At 45.0% G+C, this 25,832-nt stretch overlaps 1 protein-coding gene across 1 annotated transcript in view; it reads left to right on the top strand.

Moving 5' to 3' along the window:
- Positions 1-25,832, top strand: part of LOC306867894 (uncharacterized protein) — a 51,148-nt gene that overhangs the window by 5,108 nt on the left and 20,208 nt on the right. The window contains exons 2-25 of the mRNA XM_079413832.1: positions 996-1,122; positions 1,245-1,387; positions 2,425-2,616; positions 2,696-2,755; positions 4,887-4,987; positions 5,068-5,233; positions 6,317-6,423; positions 6,512-6,739; positions 7,512-7,602; positions 7,773-7,859; positions 7,952-8,107; positions 9,092-9,291; positions 9,368-9,550; positions 10,462-10,606; positions 11,070-11,216; positions 14,164-14,588; positions 14,668-14,795; positions 14,921-15,090; positions 15,173-15,352; positions 23,373-23,507; positions 24,235-24,378; positions 24,453-24,691; positions 25,185-25,344; positions 25,421-25,588. Of these exons, the coding sequence (XP_079269958.1) occupies positions 1,253-1,387; positions 2,425-2,616; positions 2,696-2,755; positions 4,887-4,987; positions 5,068-5,233; positions 6,317-6,423; positions 6,512-6,739; positions 7,512-7,602; positions 7,773-7,859; positions 7,952-8,107; positions 9,092-9,291; positions 9,368-9,550; positions 10,462-10,606; positions 11,070-11,216; positions 14,164-14,588; positions 14,668-14,795; positions 14,921-15,090; positions 15,173-15,352; positions 23,373-23,507; positions 24,235-24,378; positions 24,453-24,691; positions 25,185-25,344; positions 25,421-25,588 (3,747 nt within the window). The 5' untranslated portion in view covers positions 996-1,122; positions 1,245-1,252. The remainder of the gene's footprint in view (positions 1-995; positions 1,123-1,244; positions 1,388-2,424; positions 2,617-2,695; positions 2,756-4,886; positions 4,988-5,067; positions 5,234-6,316; positions 6,424-6,511; positions 6,740-7,511; positions 7,603-7,772; positions 7,860-7,951; positions 8,108-9,091; positions 9,292-9,367; positions 9,551-10,461; positions 10,607-11,069; positions 11,217-14,163; positions 14,589-14,667; positions 14,796-14,920; positions 15,091-15,172; positions 15,353-23,372; positions 23,508-24,234; positions 24,379-24,452; positions 24,692-25,184; positions 25,345-25,420; positions 25,589-25,832) is intronic.

Here is a 25,832-nt window from a genome sequence, read left to right as displayed (position 1 = left end):
TCTGTGTGTCTCTCTCTGTGTCTCTCTCTCTCTCTCTCTCTCTCTCTCTCTCTTAGTCTCTCTCTCTGTGTCTCTCTCTCTCTCTCTCCTCTCTCTCTCTCTCTCTGTGTGTGTCTCTCTCTGTGTCTCTCTCTCTCTCTCTCTCTCTCTGTGTATCTCTCTCTCTCTCTCTGTGTATCTCTCTCTCTCTCTGTGTATCTCTCTCTCTCTGTGTGTCTCTCTCTGTCTCTCTCTCTCTCCTCTCTCTCTCTCTCTCTCTCTCTCTCTCTCTGTGTGTGTCTCTCTCTCTCTCTCTCTGTGTGTCTCTCTCTGTGTCTCTCTCTCTCTCTCTCTCTCTCTCTCTCTCTCTCTCTCTCTCTCTCTCTCTCTCTCTCTCTCTCTCTCTCTCTCTCTCTCTCTCTCTCTCTGTGTCTCTCTCTCTCTCTGTGTCTCTCTCTCAGTGTGTTCGCGGGTCTGCTCGGAATAACTGGATTATTGTCAGGATTGGTTTTCCGTTAGGAAGCGCGTGAACGGCTGTGATTTAAATATTAAGGGTTTTTCCTCTGGAATGCTTGTAATGTCTGGAGCTTCTGAACTCGAGGCGGTGATTCAGGTGCAGTTCATTTATTTCATTCTGATTCTACAGCATTATTATAACACACATAAATCAGGTGTACTTTTCACTTAGAAATTGCTAAGATTTTCACAAAATAATTTCAAAGAAATGGGAAAGAATGCATCGAACTAAACATAAAATTTAGCATAAACTTAAACAAAAGTAGAAAGACTGAAATAGTATTTTCTGTGTAAAACCTACTCTAAAAATCCCTAAAACATTGTTTTACAGTGTGCTTGAGTTGTGTTTAATGTTGTAGCATTAGTGACTCCGCAGGTGTGTGTTCTGATCTGATCTAAATATACAGCAGATCACCACTGAGACCATCTGCTGCAGACATAATAGCATTCTGTGTGTGTGTGTTTCTGTGTGTGTCTCTGTGTGTGTGTGTGTGTGTCAGAGGCTGGAGGAGAGCGTTCTGTCCAAGGAGAAACGGCTGACGGTTCGAGGATCTTCTCCAGATGAACCTGCGGCTATTTTACCGGCCCGTGTGCGAGAGATCGTCTCCAGAAACCTGAGCGACAGCGGTGAGACTCCTCAGACCTTCAGCACACCGTCACTGAGCTCCACACATCCAACACTGTCTCTCTGATATCTGTCTGTCTGTCTGTCTGTCTGTCTCTCTCTCTGTTATCTGTCTGTCTGTCAGCTGGAGGCATGTCGTCGGGTCTGTCTCTTCAGGATGAGAACCGGGTTCTGCAGACAGAACTGAGTCGTGTGGAGGATCTTCTGGCTCACAGTCGAGCAGAACGAGATGAACTGGCCATCAAATACAGCGCCATCAGCGAAAGAGTGAGAAACACACACACACACACACACACACTGACAAGAAAGGGTCATTTGGAGAACCTGATAAAGTTCATCAAAGAACGTCTTATAGTCTAGTTCTTCAGATGGCTCTAGATCAGGAGAGATGATTGACGGTCAGTCACACATTTACCGTGTGGTGTGAACACACACACACACGCGCACACACACACACACATACGCTCGGTCTTTTGTCTGGGTCTCGGCAAGGTTGACCCATCTCCGTGGTAACGGCAAGTGGAATGTAGTGGAGTGGCATGTTGCCATGACGACTGTAAACAATGAGAGTCCATCTGGACGGCTGTGATTTATTCAGACGGTTTCACCATCAATCTGAACAGGAAATGTTTACCTGTGATGTAGGTCGTCTGGGAGCTGTTGTATGGTTGCTGCATTTTATTAAATAAATGTGGTGTGTTTTTGAAGGAAACATGGCACTGTGTTCTTTTACACCCGAGCAGCTCGTGATCAGGGCTCAGATTTGCAAAAATGTTTTGAAAAAAATCTTCTTAACCACCATTTTATTCTAGCTTTTCTAATTTAAGAAAAAAACTTAAGAATATTTTGTATTCCAAAAGTTCCGATTTATTTAATTTTTTTTTTTAGCTTTTTGCGTAAGATTGTTTTTAAGACAAAACTGAATAAGAATTCAAATTCTTGAAAAGAATCTTCCTAAAAATCATCATAATTAACTTCCTAATGCAAGAAAAGACTCAGAGTTCTCTTAAATCCCCAGAGGTACGATTGATTTAATGAATTTATTGGGTTATTAGACTAATTGTTTTGATTAAGCACTATAGTAGAAATATATTACTCGGAATGCACACAAGTGTTCTTAAGTGACACAGGGACTGATAATGTTAACAATGCTCAATTATGTGACGCTACTTTTTTGAAATTCAGTAACAATCCTGCAGAAACGAGTTAGATAGGGAGCTTGTTTTTAATCCTTGCCTATAAATATGACATGATTACTGGGGTTTTTTGGGTTGTAAACTGCGGTAGTTGTGTTGTGTGTGCAGTTGGAGCAGGTGCTGCATTTGGAGACGGGCGAGGAAGGACGCGACTCTCCCGAGTCTCGCAGTTTGGCACAGCAGAACGTAGATCTGCGCAGACGTCTGGACGAGGAGCAGGCAGCGTATAAACGCAAACTCACGGCATATCAGGAGGGGCAGCAGAGACAAGCGCAGCTCGTGCAGAAACTACAGGCCAAGGTAACGCAAGCACTGCATCTAATGCACTCCCTGCGCCTGGGTTCTCTCGGACAGAACTCGTTTGTTTATGTTTGCGCAGGTTCTCCAGTACAAGAAGAAGTGTGCGGATCTCGAACAGACGCTGCTGGAGAAATCCACTGTGAGTGCAACAGCAGATACTCACTAGGCAGGCTTCCATTACAGATTTGTGCAAAACCTTTGCGATATTTTATAAATGGTGATAAAAATGTTTGTGTCCATTAACCAATGTAATGCGACTGAGACGTAATTAATTCCTCTCGTGATAAGTCATGGCGACAGATGTTGGTAGGTTTACGTATAGCGCAGCCAATGCACTAGCCACTATTTCGGATCGAAGGAGACGTAGGTGTTTATCTTTAGCGAAGCAGCACAGAGAGCCGCTTCTGAAACGTCCCGTGGCGCAGCTGATGTAAACACAAGCATTGAGCCGTAATGCGCCGCAGATGTGTGCTGTGTAAAATATATAAGCGGTTATCCCAGCCACGTGCGAGTTATAGTACATTAAAGAATGATCATGTGACACTTACGTACGCCAGGCGACCTGTAAATGCGAAAAAGCTGTTTCCATTGCAATTTTGCAAAATATTCCTTTTTCAAAACCGAAAAACCACCTCATGCAAACATAAAAACTTTTTTCCAATATATGGGTGTTTTTGCAAAATTGTATTTTCAATTTGCAATTTCTCATTCTGCGTTCTGGGTAGTAACTGATTACATGTAGTCAAGATTCAAGAGTTTTATTTGTCACATACACAATTATACAGAGTATAACCAGCAGTGAAATGTAATGTGGATTACGTGATCAGATTAGTACTCGTAATCCATTTTAAAATACTTGTAATCAGACTACAGTTATACGATTACATATTATTTACACAGTAGCAATAAATTATTCATATTTATTAATTCTCGTTAATCCTCCTTTTTCATCTTTCATCCCCAGTTTGGGAAATGTTAATGTGTAAGGTCCACACATTTGGCCCAAAGAAGGTATCCAAATAGTGGTTGAAGGGTTCCTGCGTGTTCGGTCTTTCCGGTGTGCAAAGTTCTTCAATTTAAGTTAAACTCTAATCTGACTCCATTTTATTATGACCTCGTATTTAGCTTGAAAAACAAATTGATTGCTTGTCTATTTCTAATTAGTATTCTTCTGATATTTGATTATTCTAGTTAACTCTTGACTTTATATTTACTCGTTCATTCGGTTGCTCATGTCTTTAACAAGGATGCAACGTAATCTACTAGAGTCAATAATTACAGAGTAAAACAGAATAAGGTCAAATGTAAAATTTATTATCAGTCAGGTAAATACTGTATGTATTATGTCAATTCCACAGCAATTCAAAGAGATCAAATCATATCAATACAAAACATAGAATTCTCAAAGATAAATCTACGAGTAAAGAATGCATACCTGACTTTATAGAAATACATAGTGTTAAGTATTGACACAGCACACTACGGGCTTCTAGCTACAGAAAATCACCCCGATCCTTTTGCAACATTTCTTTAAGTACTTCAGACCAGGATAAACATCCCCCAAACTGGAGACAGGAACTAACAATTGTAATTTGCAATTTAATCAAGTCGAGTTAGCACCTTTTGGGACAGAAGGTAATTTGCATGAAAACCATTAGGTGCGGTCCGCCCTCTACAGTATGCAAAATATCTCTGAACTCTTAGGATCTGTATTACCTTTTAGTTTACTTATTGTAAGAATGAGACCATTGTACCAGCCGCCCTGAGACAATTCAAATGATACCAAACATGACTGTAAATAACACTTGCATTAATGCAGAACTTTACATTCTACTATTGACCATTCTGAGTGAGCTGGGTGAGGGGACGAGGGGATGGGAAGGAACTGATGCATATGTGAGAGAGGCATTTTCCCGCATTTTCTCTCAGTGGGATGTGGAGACAGATGTCTGTATGTTAATGCACTGTGTGTGTGTTGTCCATCTCAAGAGTTCAAAGTGTCTGAGGTTCTGTAATTCTTACAAATGTAATGTTTAATGCACTTTGTTTAGTGTAATGTTTAATAACAACGAATGGAATATATTTTCTTTAATATCATTATGGTACAAGACTATCCAATTTAAATCAATGTGATAAACGAGTTAGGTCATAAGTTATCTAAAAGTAGTCTGATTATATTACCAAAAACGTGTAACGTAAAGGATTACGCTACTCAGAACAATTTTTGTCATGTGATTTGTAATCAGTAGCTGATCTGTATGTGGCTGTAGGGTCAGTGTGAGGGCGGCAGTAACGGTCACCGGCGGGACGAGGATGAGCCGAGCAGTGAGCTGGAGAGCGCCCTCATCCGGCTGGAGGAGGAACAGCAGAGGTGAACTAACCACTCACTGAACTAACGCCGCACTGTGAATCTGAAGCGTAAGCGTGTGCTAAATGTGTTTGTGTGCGCAGGAGCAGCGGCCTATCCGCCGTCAACGCTATGCTGCGGGAGCAGCTGGAGCAGGCCGGACTGGCCAATGAGGCGCTCAGCCAGGACATCCGCAGACTCACAGCTGATTGGACCAAAGTCAGGGAGGAGCTGGAGCAGAGGGAGTCTGATTGGAGGAGAGAGGAGGATGTGGGTGTGGCCGTCCGCATCACTAGCTGAATTTGCATTACAGATTTGTGCAAAATTTTTGCGATATTTTATAAATGTCGATAAAAAAGTGTTGCGAAATGATGGCGTTTCCATTAAACGATGTTATGCAACTAAAACGTAATTTTTTCCTGTCGCTATAAGGTATGGCAATGGATTTTGGTTATGTATATCGCAGCCACTGCGCTAGCCATTATATGTAATCGAAGGAGGCGTATGCGTGTATCTTTAGCGAAGCAGCGTGGAGAGCCGCTCCTGGTATAAACACCAGCATCAACTAGAGCGGCCACGATCAGCTCCGGTGGCCGAAGGGATAGTTCATCCAAAAATGAAAATGTCATTAATTACTCTCCCTCATGTCGTTCCAAACCCGTAAGACCTTCGTTCATCTTCAGAACACAAATTAAGATATTTGTGATGAAATCCGAGAGCTGTGTGACCCTCTCTCATAGACAGCAAGGATCCTTACACGATTAAGGTCCAGAAACGTAGCAAGGAGATCATTAAAATAATCCATGTGACATCAGTGGTTCAACTGTAAGTTTTTGTGTGCAAAGAAAACAAAAATAATGACTTTATTCAACAATTTGTCTCCTCTGCGTCACCCTATAGCGCTATTTTGGAGAGTATCATATACGTAAACAATGTATGTACGCGGATATGTTGTTTACGTGCAGATCAAAGCGTAAACAACGTAAATAGCGTATCCGTGTACATACATTGTTTACGTTGAGAGAACACAAAAGTCTTACTGCATCAAGTTGCCTTATTTTTTTACTTATTTTTTACACTGAGGTTATAGTACATTGAAGAAGGATCGTATTACTTTTTACATACGCCATGTGACCTGTAAATGCGAAAAAAATTCCATTGCAGTTTTGTGAAATATTCCTTTTTTTAATTGTCTGAAAAACCACCTCATGCGAGCGTTAAACTTTATTGCGATATATTGCAAAATTGACGCGTTTCCATTAGGCAATAATTTTCAATTAGCATTTTCAATTTGCGCAATTTGAAGGGTAATGGAAACGCAACTACTGGGTTTGACGCGGTGCGTTTGTTCAGTCTTTCCACAGTTACTTCAGCAGCGAGCACAGCCGTCTGCTGGCGCTCTGGAGGCAGGTGGTGGGCTTCCGCAGACACGTGTGCGATCTGAGGAGCGCCACCGAGAGGTCAGAGCGCGTCACTGCACCCATGCACACTATTCTACAGCTGAGGCGCAGTAAACACTGATGCAGTCTCTGTCTGTCTGTCCGTCAGGGATCTGTGCGAGGTGCGTAACGAGCTGGTGAGCGTGGTGCAGAGCGTGCAGCTGCAGTGCGCGAGCGTCTGTGCAGATCTGCGCAGCCGTGAGGACGGGTCTGCGCTGCTGCTGGAGAGAGAGACTGCTCAGCGGCTGCAGCTGGAGCAGCAGCTCAGAGAGACAGTGACGGAGATGATGACCCTGCAGGCCAAGAGCGACTCGGAGAGAGCCGAGCTCAACACACGGTCCGTTACTGCGCTAACTACATGCTTACTAAATTAACTAGTGGTCTGAAGGAAGCCCTGTATATTGAGGCTGGTTCATGTCTAAATGTATACATGTTTATTAAATTAACTAGTGGTCTAAATAAAGCCCTAAAGAATGATGCTGGTTAAGGTCCAAATATATATATGTTTACTAACTTAACTAGCTGTCGGAAGAAAGCAGCATATAATTAGGCTAGTTAAGGTCTAAATGTACATGTTTACTAAATTAACTAGTTGTCTAAAGGAAGCCCTTTATAATTAGTCTGGTTATGGTCTAAATTTATATGTTTACTAAATTAACAAGTATTCTCAAAGAAGACGCCCAATATAATAAGCCTGGATAAGGTCTTAATTTATACATTTACTAAATTAACTAGTACTCTGAAAAAAAACCTTGTATAATGAGGCTGAATAATGTCTAAATGAGTGCACTTTTCCTAAATTAACTAGTGATCTGAAGGGAGCCCTGAAGAATGATGCTGGTTAAGGTCTAAATATATACATATGTTTACTAACTTAACTAGCTGTCGGAAGAAAGCCGTATATAATTAGGCTGGTTAAGGTCTTAATTTATACATTTACAGAATTAACTAGTACTCTGAAGGAAGCCCTGTGTAATGAGGCTGGTTAAGGTCTTCTAATAATCTCAGTTTTGGACTAGTTAACCACCATTAATTAGTGTCTGGAGTGTTGTAAGTGCTGGTTAACGTTTATTGATTAAATTGTTTAAAACTGTGTGTGTGTGTGTCAGGCTTGCGGATGCAGTGAGAGAGCTGGAGCGTCTCAAAGCTCGTGTGGAGGACAGAGAACAGGAAGTCACAACACTCAACAGGAAACTACAGGTACACACACACTCATCAGATTAGCATTTGTCTAATTCACATTATAATTTCTGCTGGTGAAGAACCGCACACTTAGACTGGTAACACGACCAATCACAGATCAGGCATAGCAACACCCTAGCAACGTAAATGTGATGTGAAGCCTGATCATCAGATGTGTGTGATGTCAGGATCAGAAGAGTCTTGAGGAGACTGAAGTTCATTCACTGAAGAAACACACTGCAGCACTGAAGAACACACTCCGAGACATCACACAGGTACAGCACACACACACACACACAGACACACTCTTCACTGTCACTGCTTCACTGATGTGTGTATTAATGTGTGTGTGTGTGTGTGTGTGTAGGTGGTGTTGTCTGACAGTGACGGTGTGGCCGGAAACACTGAGGAGTCTCTGCTGCCGCTGCTGCGCTCTTCATCATCCTCATCATCATCCATCATCCCTGACAGCTGTCTGTCTGCACTGCTCTCCGCTCTGACCAACAGACAGATCCAGTTACAGGTACACACTCACACAAACAAGCACGTACACACACACACACACAGTCTCACACTCATACACACATGCACGCACACACTTACACTCACACACACACGCACACACACTCACATTCACTCACTCACACACATGCACGCACACACACTCACACACACTCTCACTCGCACACACACACACACACTCACACTCACTCACATACGCACATTGACACTCACACACATGCACGCACATACTCACTCACTCTCACTCACACACTCACTCACACATGCCCGCACACACACTCACATTCACTCACACACATGCACGCACACACACTCACATTCACTCACACGCACACACTCACACACATGCACGCACACACTCACATTCACTCACACACTCTTCACACACATGCACGCACACACTCACACACTCTCACACACACATATACACACACACGCATGCGCGCACATACTCACTCTCACTCACACACATGCACGCACGCACACACATACACACACACATCTCACACACACATACACACACACACACACGCATGCGCGCACATACTCACTCGCACATGCACGCACACACTCACTCACACATGCACGCACATACTCACTCTCACTCACACATGCACGCACACACTCACTCACACATGCACGCACACACTCACTCACTCTCACTCACACACATGCACGCACGCACACACATACACACACACACCTCACACACACATACACACACACACACGCATGCGCGCACATATTCACTCTCACTCGCACATGCACGCACACACTCACTCACACATGCACGCACATACTCACTCACACACATGCACGCACGCACACACATGCACGCACACACCTCACACACACACATGCACTCACACACTCACTCACACACTCTCTCTCACACACACACACACACACTCTCACACACACACACACACACACACACACTCCCATCTGTGATCCGATGTCTATCACAGTATGTGTTTGTGCGCAGGAGCTGCGTGAGCGTCTGCAGTCTGCGCAGTCTTCAGTGCAGCAGCTGCGCAGGCAGCAGGGGGAGGCGGAGTCAGGCCGGCGGGAGGCGGAGCTCCGCACACAGACGATGCAGGCCGAGAGAGATGAGGCTCAGAGAGAGAGAGAGGGCGCTGTGAGAGAGAGACACCGACTAAGACAGGAGAGGGATGCACTGAGCAGGTGAGAAGCGTCACACGGCCTGTCAATCCCAGCGAGTCATGTGACCAGTGACCAGACCTGTCTGTCTCTGTGTCAGCGAGAAGTACGCGGCGGATAAGGCTGCGCAGGCGGCGCAGATGCAGGTGCAGCTGCTGCAGCTGGAGTGTGATGGGCTGCAGCTGGCCGTCACGTCTGCGCAGAGAGAGCGCGACCACGAGCGAGAGGAGAGAGACACCGCTGCGCTGGAGACAGACCGAGCCCGAGCCGAGACGGACCGAACGTGAGTCACTTTAACACATTAACGTCATTCATTAGTTATGAAAAAATAACGCGATTTTAATATATTTTAACGCAGTTAACGCACTGGCCCCGCCCGCAGACTGTACGTCATTTCATTTCATTTAAAAATAAACAAATAAGTAAATAAATAAATAAAACAAACATTAAAGGGATAGTTCACCAAAAAATTTCAATAAATCTGTCATCATTTACTCACCCTCATGTCGTTTCAAACCCGAATGACTTGCTTTCTTTTGCGCAACATAAAAGAAAGTATTTTGAGGACTGTTGGTAACGAAGCTGTTTTGGTTACCAGTGACTTTCATTCCATGAACAAACAATACTGAGATGTTTCTCAAATTATCTTCTTTTATGTTCTATAGTTTGTTAGCTGTTGTAGTTTATCTCCTGGTTTCACAGACAAGGCTTAAGCCTAGTCCTGGACTAAAATGCAAGTCTGGGCTGTTTTAACTGAAAGAAACTTGTACTGATTGATCTTAAGATATGTCAGTTTCATTGTTTTGTCTCAAGAAGCTCACCAGTAGTGTTTTTATCTAAGACATGTTTATAAAAGCTTCTTAAATTTCCGAGTTGAGCTATGGCTTAATCCTGGCTTAACCTAAGCCCTGTCTGTGAAACCGGGCCTATGTGTAATAACATTTGTGTTGAATCAAATAAAGTATTTCTTTCTAAAGCTATATTTGTAATGTCTACTTGATACTTTCTCATTTAACACAATAATAGATGTAAATAATCTCTTTTATTTAAAAACCAAATTTTGCGATTAATTAATCGCCACACCATGTATTTAATTAGATTAAATTTTTTAATGGACTGACAGCCGTAGTCTGAACGAAGCGGGAGTGTGTGAGGTGTTACTGACGTGTGTGAGTGTGTGTGTGTGTGTGTCAGTCAGCAGCTGTGGGAGGAGTCTGAGCGTCGCTCGTCTTCACTGCGCGCTGAACTAGCGGCGCTGAGGGAGTCTCTCCAGCAGGGGACCACAGACCGACAGCTGATGGAGGCCGAGAACAGACAGCTGAGCGACGCACTCAACAGGGTCAGACACAAACACAGAGAAACACACTCACTCACTCACACACACTCACTCACTCACACTCACACTCACTCACTCACACTCACTCACTCACACACACTCACTCACTCACACTCACACTCACTCACTCACACTCACTCACTCACACTCACTCACTCACTCACTCACTCACTCACTCACTCACTCACTCACTCACTCAATCACTCACTCACTCAATCACTCACTCACTCACACACACACTCACTCACACACACACACACTCACTCACTCACTCACACACACACTCACACACTCACTCACTCACACTCACTCACTCTCTCACACACACACTCACACACTCACTCACTCACACTCACTCACTCTCTCACACACACACACACACATTTCCCCAAATACTCTCCAATATGTATACTTCAAATGTGGTGCATTTGTGTGTGTGTGTACTGATGTGTGTGTGTGTGTGCAGAGCGGGAGCAGTCATGCTGAACTCTCTCTGGTGCTCACCAAGCTTCACTCGGAGGAGTCGTCACTCAGAGATTCTCTCGCTAAGATGAGCGGCATTAACGAGAGTCTGGCGCAGGACAAATCTGACCTCAACAGCCTCATCGTACAGGTGCTAAACATGCATACATTTAACCTCTCTAAAATAATGTTTCACAGTTTATTAAACATGAAATGATTTTTTTCCCCATCAGGGTTTGTTCGAATCATATTATTGGTTAATTATTCATTAGTGCTGTCAAACGATTAATCGCATCCAAAAATAAAAGTTTTTGTTTACATATGTGTGTGTAATGTGCATATTTATTATGTATATATAAATGCACATATATATTTAGTAAATATTTACATGTATATATTTATATTCATATAATTTATATTATATATAAATATATTTAATATACAAACATAACATATTTTTCTGAAATATATACATGCGTGTGTGTATTTATATATACATAATAAATATGCACAGTACACACACACACATATATACATATATACAGGTGCTGGTCATAAAATTAGAATATCATGAAAAAGTTGATTTATTTCAGTAATACCATTCAAAAAGTGAAACTTGTATATTAGATTCATTCATTACACACAGACTGATATATTTCAAATGTTTATTTCCTTTAATTTTGATGATTATAACTGACAACTAATGAAAGTCCCAAATTCAGTATCTCAGAAAATTAGGATATTGTGAAAATGTTCAATATTGAAGACCCCTGGTGCCACACTCTAATCAGCTAATGAACTCAAAACACCTGCAAAAGGCTTTAAATGGTCTCTCAGTCTAGTTCTGTAGGCTACACAATCATGGGGAAGACTGCTGACGTGACAGTTGTCCAAAAGACGACCATTGACACCTTGCACAAGGAGGGCAAGACACAAAAGGTCATTGCTAAAGAGGCTGGCTGTTCACAGAGCTCTGTGTCCAAGCACATTAATAGAGAGGCGACGGGAAGGACAAGATGTGGTAGAAAAAAGTGTACAAGCAATAAGGATAACTGCACCCTGGAGAGGATTGTGAAACAAAACCCATTCAAAAATGTGGGGGAGATTCACAAAGAGTGGACTGCAGCTGGAGTCAGTGCTTCAAGAACCACCAGCACAGACGTATGCAAGACATGGGTTTCAGCTGTCGCATTCCTTGTGTCAAGCCACTCTTGAACAAGAGACAGCGTCAGAAGCGTCTGGACTGGACTGCTGCTGAGTGGTCCAAAGTTATGTTCTCTGATGAAAGTCAATTTTGCATTTCCTTTGGAAATCAAGGTCCCAGAGTCTGGAGGAAGAGAGGAGAGGCACATAATCCACGTTGCTTGAGGTCCAGTGTAAAGTTTCCACAGTCATTGATGGTTTGGGGTGCCATGTCATCTGCTGGTGTTGGTCCATTGTGTTTTCTGAGGTCCAAGGTCAACGCAGCCGTCTACCAGGAAGTTTTAGAGCACTTCATGCTTCCTGCTGCTGACCAACTTTATGGAGATGCAGATTTCATTTTCCAACAGGACTTGGCACCTGCACACACTGCCAAAGCTACCAGCACCTGGTGTAAGGACCATGGTATCCCTGTTCTTGATTGGCCAGCAAACTCGCCAGACCTTAACCCCATAGAAAACCTATGGGGTATTGTGAAGAGGAAGCTGCAATACGCCAGACCCAACAATTCAGAAGAGCTGAAGGCCACTATCAGAGCAACATGGGCTCTCATAACACCTGAGCAGTGCCACAGACTGATCGACTCCATGCCACGCCGCATTGCTGCAGTAATCCAGGCCAAAGGAGCCCCAACTAAATATTGAGTGCTGTACATGCTCATACTTTTCATCTTCATACTTTTCAGTTGGCCAACATTTCTAAAAATCATTTTTTTTGCATTGGTCTTAATTGATATTCTAATTTTCAGAGATACTGAATTTCGGATGAGACGTTAAACCGAGGTCCTGACTCTCTGTGGTCATTAAAAATCCCATGGCACTTCTCGTAAAGAGTAGGGGTGTAACCCCGGTGTCCTGGCCAAATTCCCTCTAGTGTCCTTTGTCTATCATGGCCTCCTAATAATCCCTATACACTTGATTGGCTCTATCACTCTCTCTCCTCTGCACCTGTATCTGGTGTGTGGTGAGCGCACTGGCGCTGTTGTGCTGTGGCTGCCGTCGCATCATCCAAGTGGATGCTGCACACTGGTGGTGGTGAGGAGAGACCCCCCCCCACATGATTGTAAAGCGCTTTGGGTGTACAGCAATACACAATAAAGCGCTATATAAATGCATCATTCATTCATTCATTCATTCATTCAATTTGGGACTTTCATTAGTTGTCAGTTATAATCATCAAAATTAAAGGAAATAAACATTTATATAAATTATATAGAAATATATCAGTCTGTGTGTAATGAATGAATCTAATATACAAGTTTCACTTTTTGAATGGTATTACTGAAATAAATCAACTTTTATGACCAGCACCTATATATTAAAAGTTTTTGTTTACATATATATATATATATATATATATATATATATATATATATATATATATATATATGTATATGTATATATGTATATATGTAAACAAAAACTTTTAATTTAGATGCGATTAATCACGATTAATTGTTTGACAGCACTAATATATTTCTATTCATAACATTTATATTATATATAAAAATATTGAATATATAGACAACATATTGTTCACTACTGAATATCTGCCAATGGAGCAAGAAAAATAATCTTGTTTAGCCTTTGAATTAAGATTATTTTTCTTACCCCATTGGCAGATATTTGTCCTCGTTCTAAGCAAAAATTTGGAATTTGGATAATATTTTCGGGAAACAAGACATAATATCTTAAATTATTTTGCATCCTGATTCGATAATTTGTAGATATTTATACCAAAACAAGACAAAAATACTAAGGAAGAAAATCATTTTTTGCAGTGTACATTATAGAAACTTTAATTTTCTGTGAAGCTGCTTTGCAACAATTTTAATCGCGCTATATGAGTTGAATGTAATAAAATGAACCACTGCTATTGGCTGATGGAATGATTGACAGCTGGAGGAGGAGAAGAATGTGTTGCTGTCTCAGCGAAGAGAAGCGGAGCAGGAGAAGCTGACCATCAGAGACGAGCTGGTCCGCTCCGAGCAGGACCGACTGGAGCTGGACTCTGTCCGGCTCGCTCTCCACCAATCACTGCAGGAGTCTGAGCTGGCCAGGGCGGAGCTGGAGGCGGAGCTTCAGTCGCTGCGGGCCGACAGAGCCAAACTCCAGGACAGAATCACACAGCTGATTGGTGAGGTGGGTGGTCTGGAGGCGGAGCTCGGTTCTGTCCACGGTGAAGGAGACAGGCAGAGCGCCGCTCTCGACGAGGCAGTGCGTGGGAGGGCGGAGCTTGTGCGAGAGAGGGCGGGGCTTCTGGTTCAGCTGACGGCGTCAGAGAGAGAGAACGCCGCCCTGACGGAGGAGCTCGCCGCCTTCCGGTGAGACAAACACGTTTGAGTCACGATGTTAGTGTGTTAACACATGCAGGTGTGTTTCAGTAACGCTGAGTGTGTGCAGGACGGAGCGGGAGACTCTGGAGACGAGTCTGTTCGAGCTGCAGCAGGAGATAAATCAGATCCAGTCCCGACGCGAACAGCTGGAGTCAGAGAACCAGAACCTGAGACTGCGCGCTGACAGCATGATGGGTAAATGAGAGACATGAACGACATATGACAAAGAAACAGTGTATAAGCACCAGAAGAATTGCATTTTCAGTTGTTTTATTTTAAAATGAGCCTTATTGTGACGTTGAGTTTGCCTGTGAGTTTAGCGGAGCTGAAGCGTTTGCGTGCTGAAAGAGAGACGCTTCTGTCTCAGAGCGAGAAAGAGAAAGAGGCGCTGAGAGACGCGCTGGCGGCCGCTCAACACGAGGCGCAGCGATCTCTGCGTACGGCGCTGTCTGACCACCAGGAGGAGCTGGAGAGACTGACCCATCAGAAGGTCATACAAGCGCTTGTGTGTTAGCTACACCTGACTCGTGTTTGAGGCTACTGCTCATGTGATAATCATGCGCCCCCTGCAGGAGGCGGTGCGCTGCAGTCTGGAGGCGGAGCAGGAGGTGGCGCTGCGGAGCGTTCGTGATCTCCTGGAGGAGCAGACGACGCGTCTGGAGAAAGAGCGTGATGAGCTTCAGGAGGAGCTGTGTTCCCTGCAGCGCGACAGAGACCGGAGTCTGCTGCAGGCCGAGACCCACAAACAGCAGGTGAGGCTCGCGCCGGAACTACGGCTGTGCGATACTGACAGAAAATTATATCTCTCTATTTTCTGGGATTTTATCGATAACGATAATTAGATGATATTTTGCTGAGTGAGTTGTTGTGCTGGTATCTTAAGGACTGCCGTGGACAGCCGGCTCCTGAAGTTTCTGTGGAGTGGTCAGTTCACTGATAGAAATTAATCTTTTCCAATAAGTTTAAAATCATTTTTTACCTTTTATGGGAATTTTTACCTTTATAAAGCCATTTTTTTTTTTTCTAAAAGTGTCCATTATCTTTTGAGTCAAATTCTTACATTTAATTATGAATTATACAAAATGAATCTTTGCAATGCAGAGGAAACACAGAAGCTGCGTCTGAAGAGGCGTTTAGATGTATTTACTCACTGTTTCATGCAGGACACCAATGCTTTAACCTGCAGTTACACATGCAGAAGTAATGTTTTGAAATAGACTATTAAACATTAAATGTTGAATATGTAAAGGATAATAAATGCACCTGGAGGCCAAGAACCACCCGACACGAAGCGGATTTAAGATCCTTTAATGCACGGCAAACCGTTGATTATCCACGCATTCCATGGTCACTTGCCAAGTTATAGACAAGTTAAAACTAGTATTGCTCTTTGCAGCACAATATTTGACCGGAATGATATTTTCGTCACTTACGGTTCGGTTCGTTCTCTAGCATTTTGCCCGCTTCAAATCATACACAGAGATGAAATAGTGCGGTAAGATCATATTTATGTGAATGAATTATAGCATTTATTTCAATTAACTATCGATCGAGAGCGAGAGAGAGAGAGAGAGAGAGAGAGTGTGTTTTACCTGCGTCTCTCTACAAACAATGAATTACTTCAAAAACAGCGATTTTACACCTCGTTGCTGAGGAATATAATGTAATGATCTAGTATCTAGGCTATTTTATTAATAAAAATCACGGGAAAGCGGGATTAAACTGACTTGGAACTACCTGTGCATTAAACGGTTTTACTGTATACCTGCCAGCCAATCAGAATCCAGTATTCAGACACACCATGGAATAATTATATTTGAAATAATTTAAATAATAAAAAGCTACTTTGAATGTGAAATTAAAACCGCCAGCAGGTGGCATCAAGTCACTGTAGATAAGAGTCATTGCGACTGAACCGAATCATTTAAACGATTGATTGATTCATTCAGGAACGAAACACGGTCATGTTGCTCAGAGACACTAAACAGTGCTGTGACTGTGTTTGGAATCATTTTTGTTGTTGAAATACCACATAAACAGGAAATATGGTGTCTAAAACATAAGTCTCTTAATTAATTTGTTTATTGAACTGTTGTAAAAAAATCAATATCACATTTGTAATCGTGGTAATTTTGGAGAAACTGATTAACTATATGAAGTGGTGTGTGTGTGTATATATATATATATATATATATATATATATATATATATATATATATACATTTTCTGCCGCATGTCTTGAATTTGTGATCATTCTAAATGTGTTGTATTAGACTAAATCATGCAGTGAAAGAACGCTCTAAACACACACTAGTCTAGACCTCACGTAATATAAGCGTGCACTCTGTGCTGTGAATGGTTTTTGCAAAATACTCAATAATGTCAAATCACACATCGTTTAAACAAAAATGAGGATATTATCTCAGACGATATATATCTCAGTTCTCACACAGCGCGCGATCAGTTCTCACACAGCGCGCGATCAGTTCTCATACAGCGCGCAATCAGGTCTCATAAAGCGCGCGATCAGTTCTCATACAGCGCGCAATCAGGTCTCAGTTCTCATACAGCGCGCAATCAGGTCTCAGTTCTCATACAGCGCGCAATCAGGTCTCAGTTCTCATACAGCGCGCGATCAGTTCTCATACAGCGCGCAATCAGGTCTCAGTTCTCATACAGCGCGCAATCAGGTCTCAGTTCTCATACAGCGCGCGATCAGTTCTCATACAGCGCGCAATCAGGTCTCATAAAGCGCGCAATCAGTTCTCATACAGCGCGCAATCAGTTCTCATACAGCGCGCAATCAGGTCTCAGTTCTCATACAGCGCGCAATCAGGTCTCAGTTCTCATACAGCGCGCGATCAGGTCTCATACAGCGCGCAATCAGGTCTCATACAGCGCGCGATCAGTTCTCATACAGCGCGCAATCAGTTCTCATACAGCGCGCGATCAGTTCTCATACAGCGCGCGATCAGTTCTCATACAGCGCGCGATCAGTTCTCATACAGCGCGCGATCAGGTCTCATACAGCGCGCAATCAGTTCTCATACAGCGCGCGATCAGTTCTCATACAGCGCGCGATCAGGTCTCACACAGCGCGCGATCAGGTCTCATACAGCGCGCGATCAGTTCTCATACAGCGCGCAATCAGTTCTCATACAGCGCGCAATCAGTTCTCATACAGCGCGCGATCAGTTCTCATACAGCGCGCGATCAGTTCTCATACAGCGCGCGATCAGGTCTCATACAGCGCGCGATCAGGTCTCATACAGCGCGCAATCAGGTCTCATAAAGCGCGCGATCAGTTCTCAGTTCTCACACAGCGCGCGATCAGTTCTCAGTTCTCACACAGCGCGCGATCAGTTCTCTCAGTTCTCACACAGCGCGCGATCAGTTCTCATACAGCGCGCGATCAGTTCTCATACAGCGCGCGATCAGGTCTCATACAGCGCGCAATCAGGTCTCATACAGCGCGCAATCAGGTCTCATAAAGCGCGCGATCAGTTCTCAGTTCTCACACAGCGCGCGATCAGTTCTCAGTTCTCATACAGCGCGCGATCAGTTCTCATACAGCGCGCGATCAGTTCTCATACAGCGCGCGATCAGTTCTCACACAGCGCGCGATCAGTTCTCACACAGCGCGCGATCAGTTCTCTCAGTTCTCACACAGCGCGCGATCAGTTCTCACACAGCGCGCGATCAGTTCTCATACAGCGCGCAATCAGTTCTCAGTTCTCATACAGCGCGCAATCAGTTCTCACACAGCGCGCGATCAGTTCTCAGTTCTCACACAGCGCGCGATCAGTTCTCAGTTCTCACACAGCGCGCGATCAGTTCTCATACAGCGCGCGATCAGTTCTCATACAGCGCGCGATCAGTTCTCACACAGCGCGCGATCAGTTCTCAGTTCTCACACAGCGCGCGATCAGTTCTCAGTTCTCACACAGCGCGCGATCAGTTCTCAGTTCTCACACAGCGCGCAATCAGTTCTCAGTTCTCACAGCGCGCGATCAGTTCTCAGTTCTCACACAGCGCGCAATCAGTTCTCAGTTCTCACACAGCGCGCGATCAGTTCTCAGTTCTCACACAGCGCGCAATCAGTTCTCAGTTCTCACACAGCGCGCGATCAGTTCTCACACAGCGCGCAATCAGTTCTCATACAGCGCGCGATCAGTGATCAGTTCTCATACAGCGCGCAATCAGTTCTCATACAGCGCGCGATCAGTGATCAGTTCTCATACAGCGCGCGATCAGTTCTCAGTTCTCATACAGCGCGCGATCAGTTCTCAGGTCTCATACAGCGCGCGATCAGTTCTCACACAGCGTGCAATCAGTTCTCATACAGCGCGCGATCAGTTCTCACACAGCGTGCAATCAGTTCTCATACAGCGCGCGATCAGTTCTCATACAGCGCGCGATCAGTTCTCAGGTCTCATACAGCGCGCAATCAGTTCTCAGGTCTCATACAGCGCGCGATCAGTTCTCATACAGCGCGCAATCAGTTCTCATACAGCGCGCGATCAGTTCTCATACAGCGCGCGATCAGTTCTCATACAGCGCGCAATCAGTTCTCATACAGCGTGCGATCAGTTCTCAGTTCTCACACAGCGCGCAATCAGTTCTCACACAGCGCGCAATCAGTTCTCACACAGCGCGCAATCAGTTCTCATACAGCGCGCGATCAGTTCTCACACAGCGCGCGATCAGTTCTCACACAGCGCGCGATCAGTTCTCATACAGCGTGCGATCAGTTCTCAGTTCTCACACAGCGCGCAATCAGTTCTCAGTTCTCACACAGCGCGCGATCAGGTCTCATACAGCGCGCAATCAGTTCTCACACAGCGCGCGATCAGTTCTCACAGTTCTCATACAGCGCGCAATCAGTTCTCACACAGCGCGCAATCAGTTCTCACACAGCGCGCAATCAGTTCTCAGTTCTCACACAGCGCGCGATCAGTTCTCACAGTTCTCATACAGCGCGCAATCAGTTCTCATACAGCGCGCAATCAGTTCTCACACAGCGCGCAATCAGTTCTCACACAGCGCGCAATCAGTTCTCATACAGCGTGCGATCAGTTCTCACACAGCGCGCGATCAGTTCTCACAGTTCTCATACAGCGCGCAATCAGTTCTCACAGTTCTCATACAGCGCGCAATCAGTTCTCACACAGCGCGCAATCAGTTCTCACACAGCGCGCGATCAGTTCTCATACAGCGCGCAATCAGTTCTCACACAGCGCGCGATCAGTTCTCACACAGCGCGCGATCAGTTCTCACACAGCGCGCGATCAGTTCTCACACAGCGCGCGATCAGTTCTCACAGTTCTCATACAGCGCGCAATCAGTTCTCACACAGCGCGCAATCAGTTCTCACACAGCGCGCGATCAGTTCTCATACAGCGTGCGATCAGTTCTCAGTTCTCACACAGCGCGCGATCAGTTCTCAGTTCTCACACAGCGCGCGATCAGTTCTCACAGTTCTCATACAGCGCGCAATCAGTTCTCACACAGCGTGCGATCAGTTCTCAGTTCTCACACAGCGCGCGATCAGGTCTCAGTTCTCATACAGCGCGCAATCAGTTCTCACACAGCGCGCAATCAGTTCTCACACAGCGCGCGATCAGTTCTCATACAGCGTGCGATCAGTTCTCAGTTCTCACACAGCGCGCGATCAGTTCTCAGTTCTCACACAGCGCGCGATCAGTTCTCTCACAGCGCGCAATCAGTTCTCATACAGCGCGCAATCAGTTCTCACACAGCGTGCGATCAGTTCTCAGTTCTCACACAGCGTGCGATCAGTTCTCAGTTCTCACACAGCGCGCGATCAGGTCTCAGTTCTCATACAGCGCGCAATCAGTTCTCACACAGCGCGCAATCAGTTCTCACACAGCGCGCGATCAGTTCTCACACAGCGCGCAATCAGTTCTCATACAGCGCGCAATCAGTTCTCATACAGCGCGCGATCAGTTCTCATACAGCGCGCAATCAGTTCTCACACAGCGCGCGATCAGTTCTCACACAGCGCGCGATCAGTTCTCACACAGCGCGCAATCAGTTCTCATACAGCGCGCGATCAGTTCTCATACAGCGCGCAATCAGTTCTCATACAGCGTGCGATCAGTTCTCAGTTCTCACACAGCGCGCAATCAGTTCTCATACATCAGTTCTCACACAGCGCGCGATCAGTTCTCACACAGCGCGCGATCAGTTCTCACACAGCGCGCGATCAGTTCTCATACAGCGTGCGATCAGTTCTCAGTTCTCACACAGCGCGCAATCAGTTCTCAGTTCTCACACAGCGCGCGATCAGGTCTCATACAGCGCGCAATCAGTTCTCACACAGCGCGCGATCAGTTCTCACAGTTCTCATACAGCGCGCAATCAGTTCTCACACAGCGCGCAATCAGTTCTCACACAGCGCGCAATCAGTTCTCAGTTCTCACACAGCGCGCGATCAGTTCTCACAGTTCTCATACAGCGCGCAATCAGTTCTCATACAGCGCGCAATCAGTTCTCACACAGCGCGCAATCAGTTCTCATACAGCGTGCGATCAGTTCTCACACAGCGCGCGATCAGTTCTCACAGTTCTCATACAGCGCGCAATCAGTTCTCACACAGCGCGCAATCAGTTCTCATACAGCGTGCGATCAGTTCTCATACAGCGCGCAATCAGTTCTCACACAGCGCGCGATCAGTTCTCACACAGCGCGCGATCAGTTCTCACACAGCGCGCGATCAGTTCTCACACAGCGCGCGATCAGTTCTCACAGTTCTCATACAGCGCGCAATCAGTTCTCACACAGCGCGCAATCAGTTCTCACACAGCGCGCGATCAGTTCTCATACAGCGCGCAATCAGTTCTCACACAGCGCGCAATCAGTTCTCACACAGCGCGCGATCAGTTCTCATACAGCGTGCGATCAGTTCTCAGTTCTCACACAGCGCGCAATCAGTTCTCATACAGCGTGCGATCAGTTCTCAGTTCTCACACAGCGCGCGATCAGTTCTCAGTTCTCACACAGCGCGCGATCAGTTCTCAGTTCTCACACAGCGCGCGATCAGTTCTCACAGTTCTCATACAGCGCGCAATCAGTTCTCATACAGCGTGCGATCAGTTCTCAGTTCTCACACAGCGCGCGATCAGTTCTCAGTTCTCACACAGCGCGCGATCAGTTCTCACAGTTCTCATACAGCGCGCAATCAGTTCTCAGTTCTCACACAGCGCGCAATCAGTTCTCATACAGCGCGCGATCAGTTCTCATACAGCGCGCGATCAGTTCTCAGTTCTCACACAGCGCGCGATCAGTTCTCACAGTTCTCATACAGCGCGCGATCAGTTCTCACAGTTCTCATACAGCGTGCGATCAGTTCTCAGTTCTCACACAGCGCGCAATCAGTTCTCATACAGCGCGCGATCAGTTCTCATACAGCGCGCGATCAGTTCTCACAGTTCTCATACAGCGCGCAATCAGTTCTCACACAGCGCGCAATCAGTTCTCACACAGCGCGCAATCAGTTCTCAGTTCTCACACAGCGCGCGATCAGTTCTCACAGTTCTCATACAGCGCGCAATCAGTTCTCATACAGCGCGCAATCAGTTCTCACACAGCGCGCAATCAGTTCTCACACAGCGCGCAATCAGTTCTCATACAGCGCGCAATCAGTTCTCACACAGCGCGCGATCAGTTCTCACAGTTCTCATACAGCGCGCAATCAGTTCTCACACAGCGCGCAATCAGTTCTCATACAGCGCGCAATCAGTTCTCACACAGCGCGCGATCAGTTCTCACACAGCGCGCGATCAGTTCTCAGTTCTCACACAGCGCGCGATCAGTTCTCAGTTCTCACACAGCGCGCGATCAGTTCTCACACAGCGCGCAATCAGTTCTCACACAGCGCGCGATCAGTTCTCACACAGCGCGCAATCAGTTCTCATACAGCGCGCAATCAGTTCTCACACAGCGCGCGATCAGTTCTCACACAGCGTGCGATCAGTTCTCAGTTCTCACACAGCGTGCGATCAGTTCTCAGTTGTCACACAGCGTGCGATCAGTTCTCATACAGCGTGCGATCAGGTCTCATACAGCGCGCGATCAGTTCTCATACAGCGCGCGATCAGTTCTCACACAGCGCGCGATCAGTTCTCACACAGCGCGCGATCAGTTCTCACACAGCGCGCGATCAGTTCTCAAATATACACACAGCAGTCCACATGTATATCGTGTAGAGCATCTCATGTAAATACAGTCGGTTATGGCTTAAGTGAATGTAAACAGGTGGGTGAAATCTGAATGTGTGTCAGTATTACATGCATCCGTCTTAAATGGACAGCATTCCTAATTAAATAGCCTACCTATCTATGCCATTAATATTAACCAACAAAAGATGTTAAATAAATATATACTTGTTATATAAACCTACTGTATCTGAAAAATTTGTTAAATTTGTATCTCTACCAAAAAATTTGAATTTATTCCAGTTTTTCCCAAATTCAATCCTTAATTCAAATTTCTCATAAACTTAATTGATTTGGTAATGACTATTTTTGTTTGAAGACTACATATAAAATAGCTACCAAAATAAATGTTGGTAACTGCAGTTTGACTAAAAGTTGACAAAAATGCAATGACTTTTCGGCGACTAAAACTAGACTAAAACTATGAAAGACTCAAATGACTAAAATGTGACTAAGACTATTAAGCATTTTTCTCTCAAGATAAAGACTAAGACTAAATCAAAAAAAGCCTGCCAAAATGAACACTGGTGTGCAGGCGCTGTCCATGAAGGAGGCAGAGAAGACGGTTCTGTCGGAGCAGGTGAGCGCCCTACAGGTGGAGCTGAGTACTGCAGCGCTGGAGCTGGAGCGACTGAACCGAGAGACCGTGGTGCTCAGAGACCAGGAGCGGGTCAGACAACTTCACTATTGCTTTCAACATCAGCTGTGTTTCCATCCAAAGATGAGAAATTCATCTATGCAAAAAACTGGGATATCTTCTGAAAATGGCAAATAAAGCGCCGTTTTCATTCCTTGCGTTCAAAAGAACAAAATCACTTGAAGGCGCCAAGGAATTTATTTGGTTATAGACTTCTTTTAAAAGTTAGAATTGCAAAAATATACTCAGAATTACGAGATATAAACTCTCAATTCTAAGAAGAAAAGTCTGAATTGTGTGATATAAACTCATAATTGAAAGAAAAAAGTCAGAACTCTGAGATAAAGTCAGAATTCCTTTTTTTATTTATTCCGTAGAGGAAACAAAACAGAGCTGCGAGACGTAAACTCCCAATTCCAAGAAAAAGTCAAAACGGCGAGATATAAACTGATTTCAGAGAAAAAACCTCAAAATTGTGAGATGTAAAATCACTATTGGAAGGAAAAAAATTTATTGCATAAAAAACAGTTGCGATAAAGCACCGCTTTCATCCCATGTTCAAGAGAACAAATATTATGCGCATTTTCATATTTTGCGCTCATCTTGGCGTTATTTATTGCAGGATCCCAAAATTGGCATGAAAATACGTGGATGGAAACAGCTATTGTGTGGATGAGTGTTGATTTATAATGGAAGTGTCTGTTGGGTAGTAATCTGAAGATGACGTGTGTTATACACTGAGGTGTTCATCTGTCTGTAGGCTGCAGTTGCGGCTCTAAACGCAGAAGTGCAGGAGCTGCGCAGTGAGCTGCAGGACGCAGCCGGTGCACACGGCCGGGAGCTGCGCAGACTGCAGGAGAGCTGCGCAGACCAGCAGACGCGAGCAGACACGACGCTCAGAGAGGTGTGCGCTTCAAACCTCAGCATGTCTGAAGAGCAAAACACAGCAGATGTGTAACTGCGTTTTTCCTCCTGTAGCTGGAGGAGTGTCGCGCGCTGCTGTCGTCCAGCGAGGAGAGTCGTGACAGCGCCAGACGAGAGATACTGGAGATGGAGAAACGCTTGTGCCAGATACGGGACGCGGGGGAGGGGCACAGGCGAGAGGGGGCGGAGCTACGCCACTCCCTCAGTGATGTCACCAAGGAGAGGGACGCTCTCAGCCAATCAAACGCGCAGCTGAGGGAAGCGCTGAGAGCGGCAGAGAGCGAGAGAATCAGGTGACGGACGCTTTAACGAACTCCACGGAAGCTTGTTTCAACAGCGGGATAAAAAACTATTTCTCACAATTCATGAGAAGAAGAGGCAGAATTATGTGATGTAAACTTAGAATTGTGAGATATAAATTCACAACTCTAAGAAGTCCGAGTTATTAACTCACAGTCTCCAAGAAAAAAGTGAAATTGTGAGGTCGCAGTTTTGTTCTGTGGCTTGCGAGATATAAATTCAGAATTCTGAGGAAAAAAGGCAGAATTATGAGATGAAAATTCTAAAAAAGTCTGAATTGCAAGATCGCAAACTCACATTTACGTTTTAAATTTTTTATCCTGCAGCAGAAAAAAGCTTCCATACAATTCACTTACTTGTACTCTGCTTATACTTATGAAAATTAATGAATACTACATCGTTAAAGGTTTTTTTTAAATCTGTAAATAATAGAAATTAGAACAGAAAGTATGCAAACTGTCATGCAGATGATTGATGTGTGTTCAGCGTGAAGCGCGTGTGTGAGGAGAAGGAGCAGAGAGTGTCTCTGCTGGAGGAGAGTCTGGCGTCTGCGCAGAAGGAGGGGTCAGATCTGCGCAGCTGTCTGCGTGAGGTGGAGAGGTCCAGACTGGAGGCGCGCAGGGAGCTGCAGGAGCTACGCAGACAGGTCAGACCGAAGCGCCGTGAACACCTGAGCGCTGAGAGCCAGAGCCGGCGTCTGACGTGTGCCTCTCTGTCCTCAGGTGAAGCTTCTGGACGTGGAGCGCGAGCAGAAGGCCAAGCAGCTGGCCGAACTGCAGACGCGTCTGTCGCTGGACGAGCAGAAAGAGGAGGAGCGCGCCAGAGAACTGATCTCGCTCAAACAGAGACTCGCCGAGACCGAAACCAGCAGAAACTCTCTTCAGAAAGAGGTGAGAGCTCTGCACATCACGGGAGAAATGTGAGGTCATTTAATACGATTCATACAACGGCCTTTTAGTGCCACCTTAAAAAATGTTAAAAAAATCATAAGATTACGAGAGACTAAGATAAATCGTAATATTTTGAGAAAAAAGGTAAAAATTACGAGAATAAAGTTGAAATATTACAAGAAAAAAGCAGAAATTACAAGAATAAAGTCGCAGCAATACGAGAATAAAATTGAAATTACGAGAA

Source organism: Barbus barbus, assembly GCF_936440315.1.
Source record: "Barbus barbus genome assembly, chromosome: 49".
Lineage (NCBI taxonomy): Eukaryota > Metazoa > Chordata > Actinopteri > Cypriniformes > Cyprinidae > Barbus > Barbus barbus.
The sequence above is the reverse complement of the archived record's forward strand: the minus strand, read 5'-3'. Positions and strand labels throughout refer to the sequence as shown.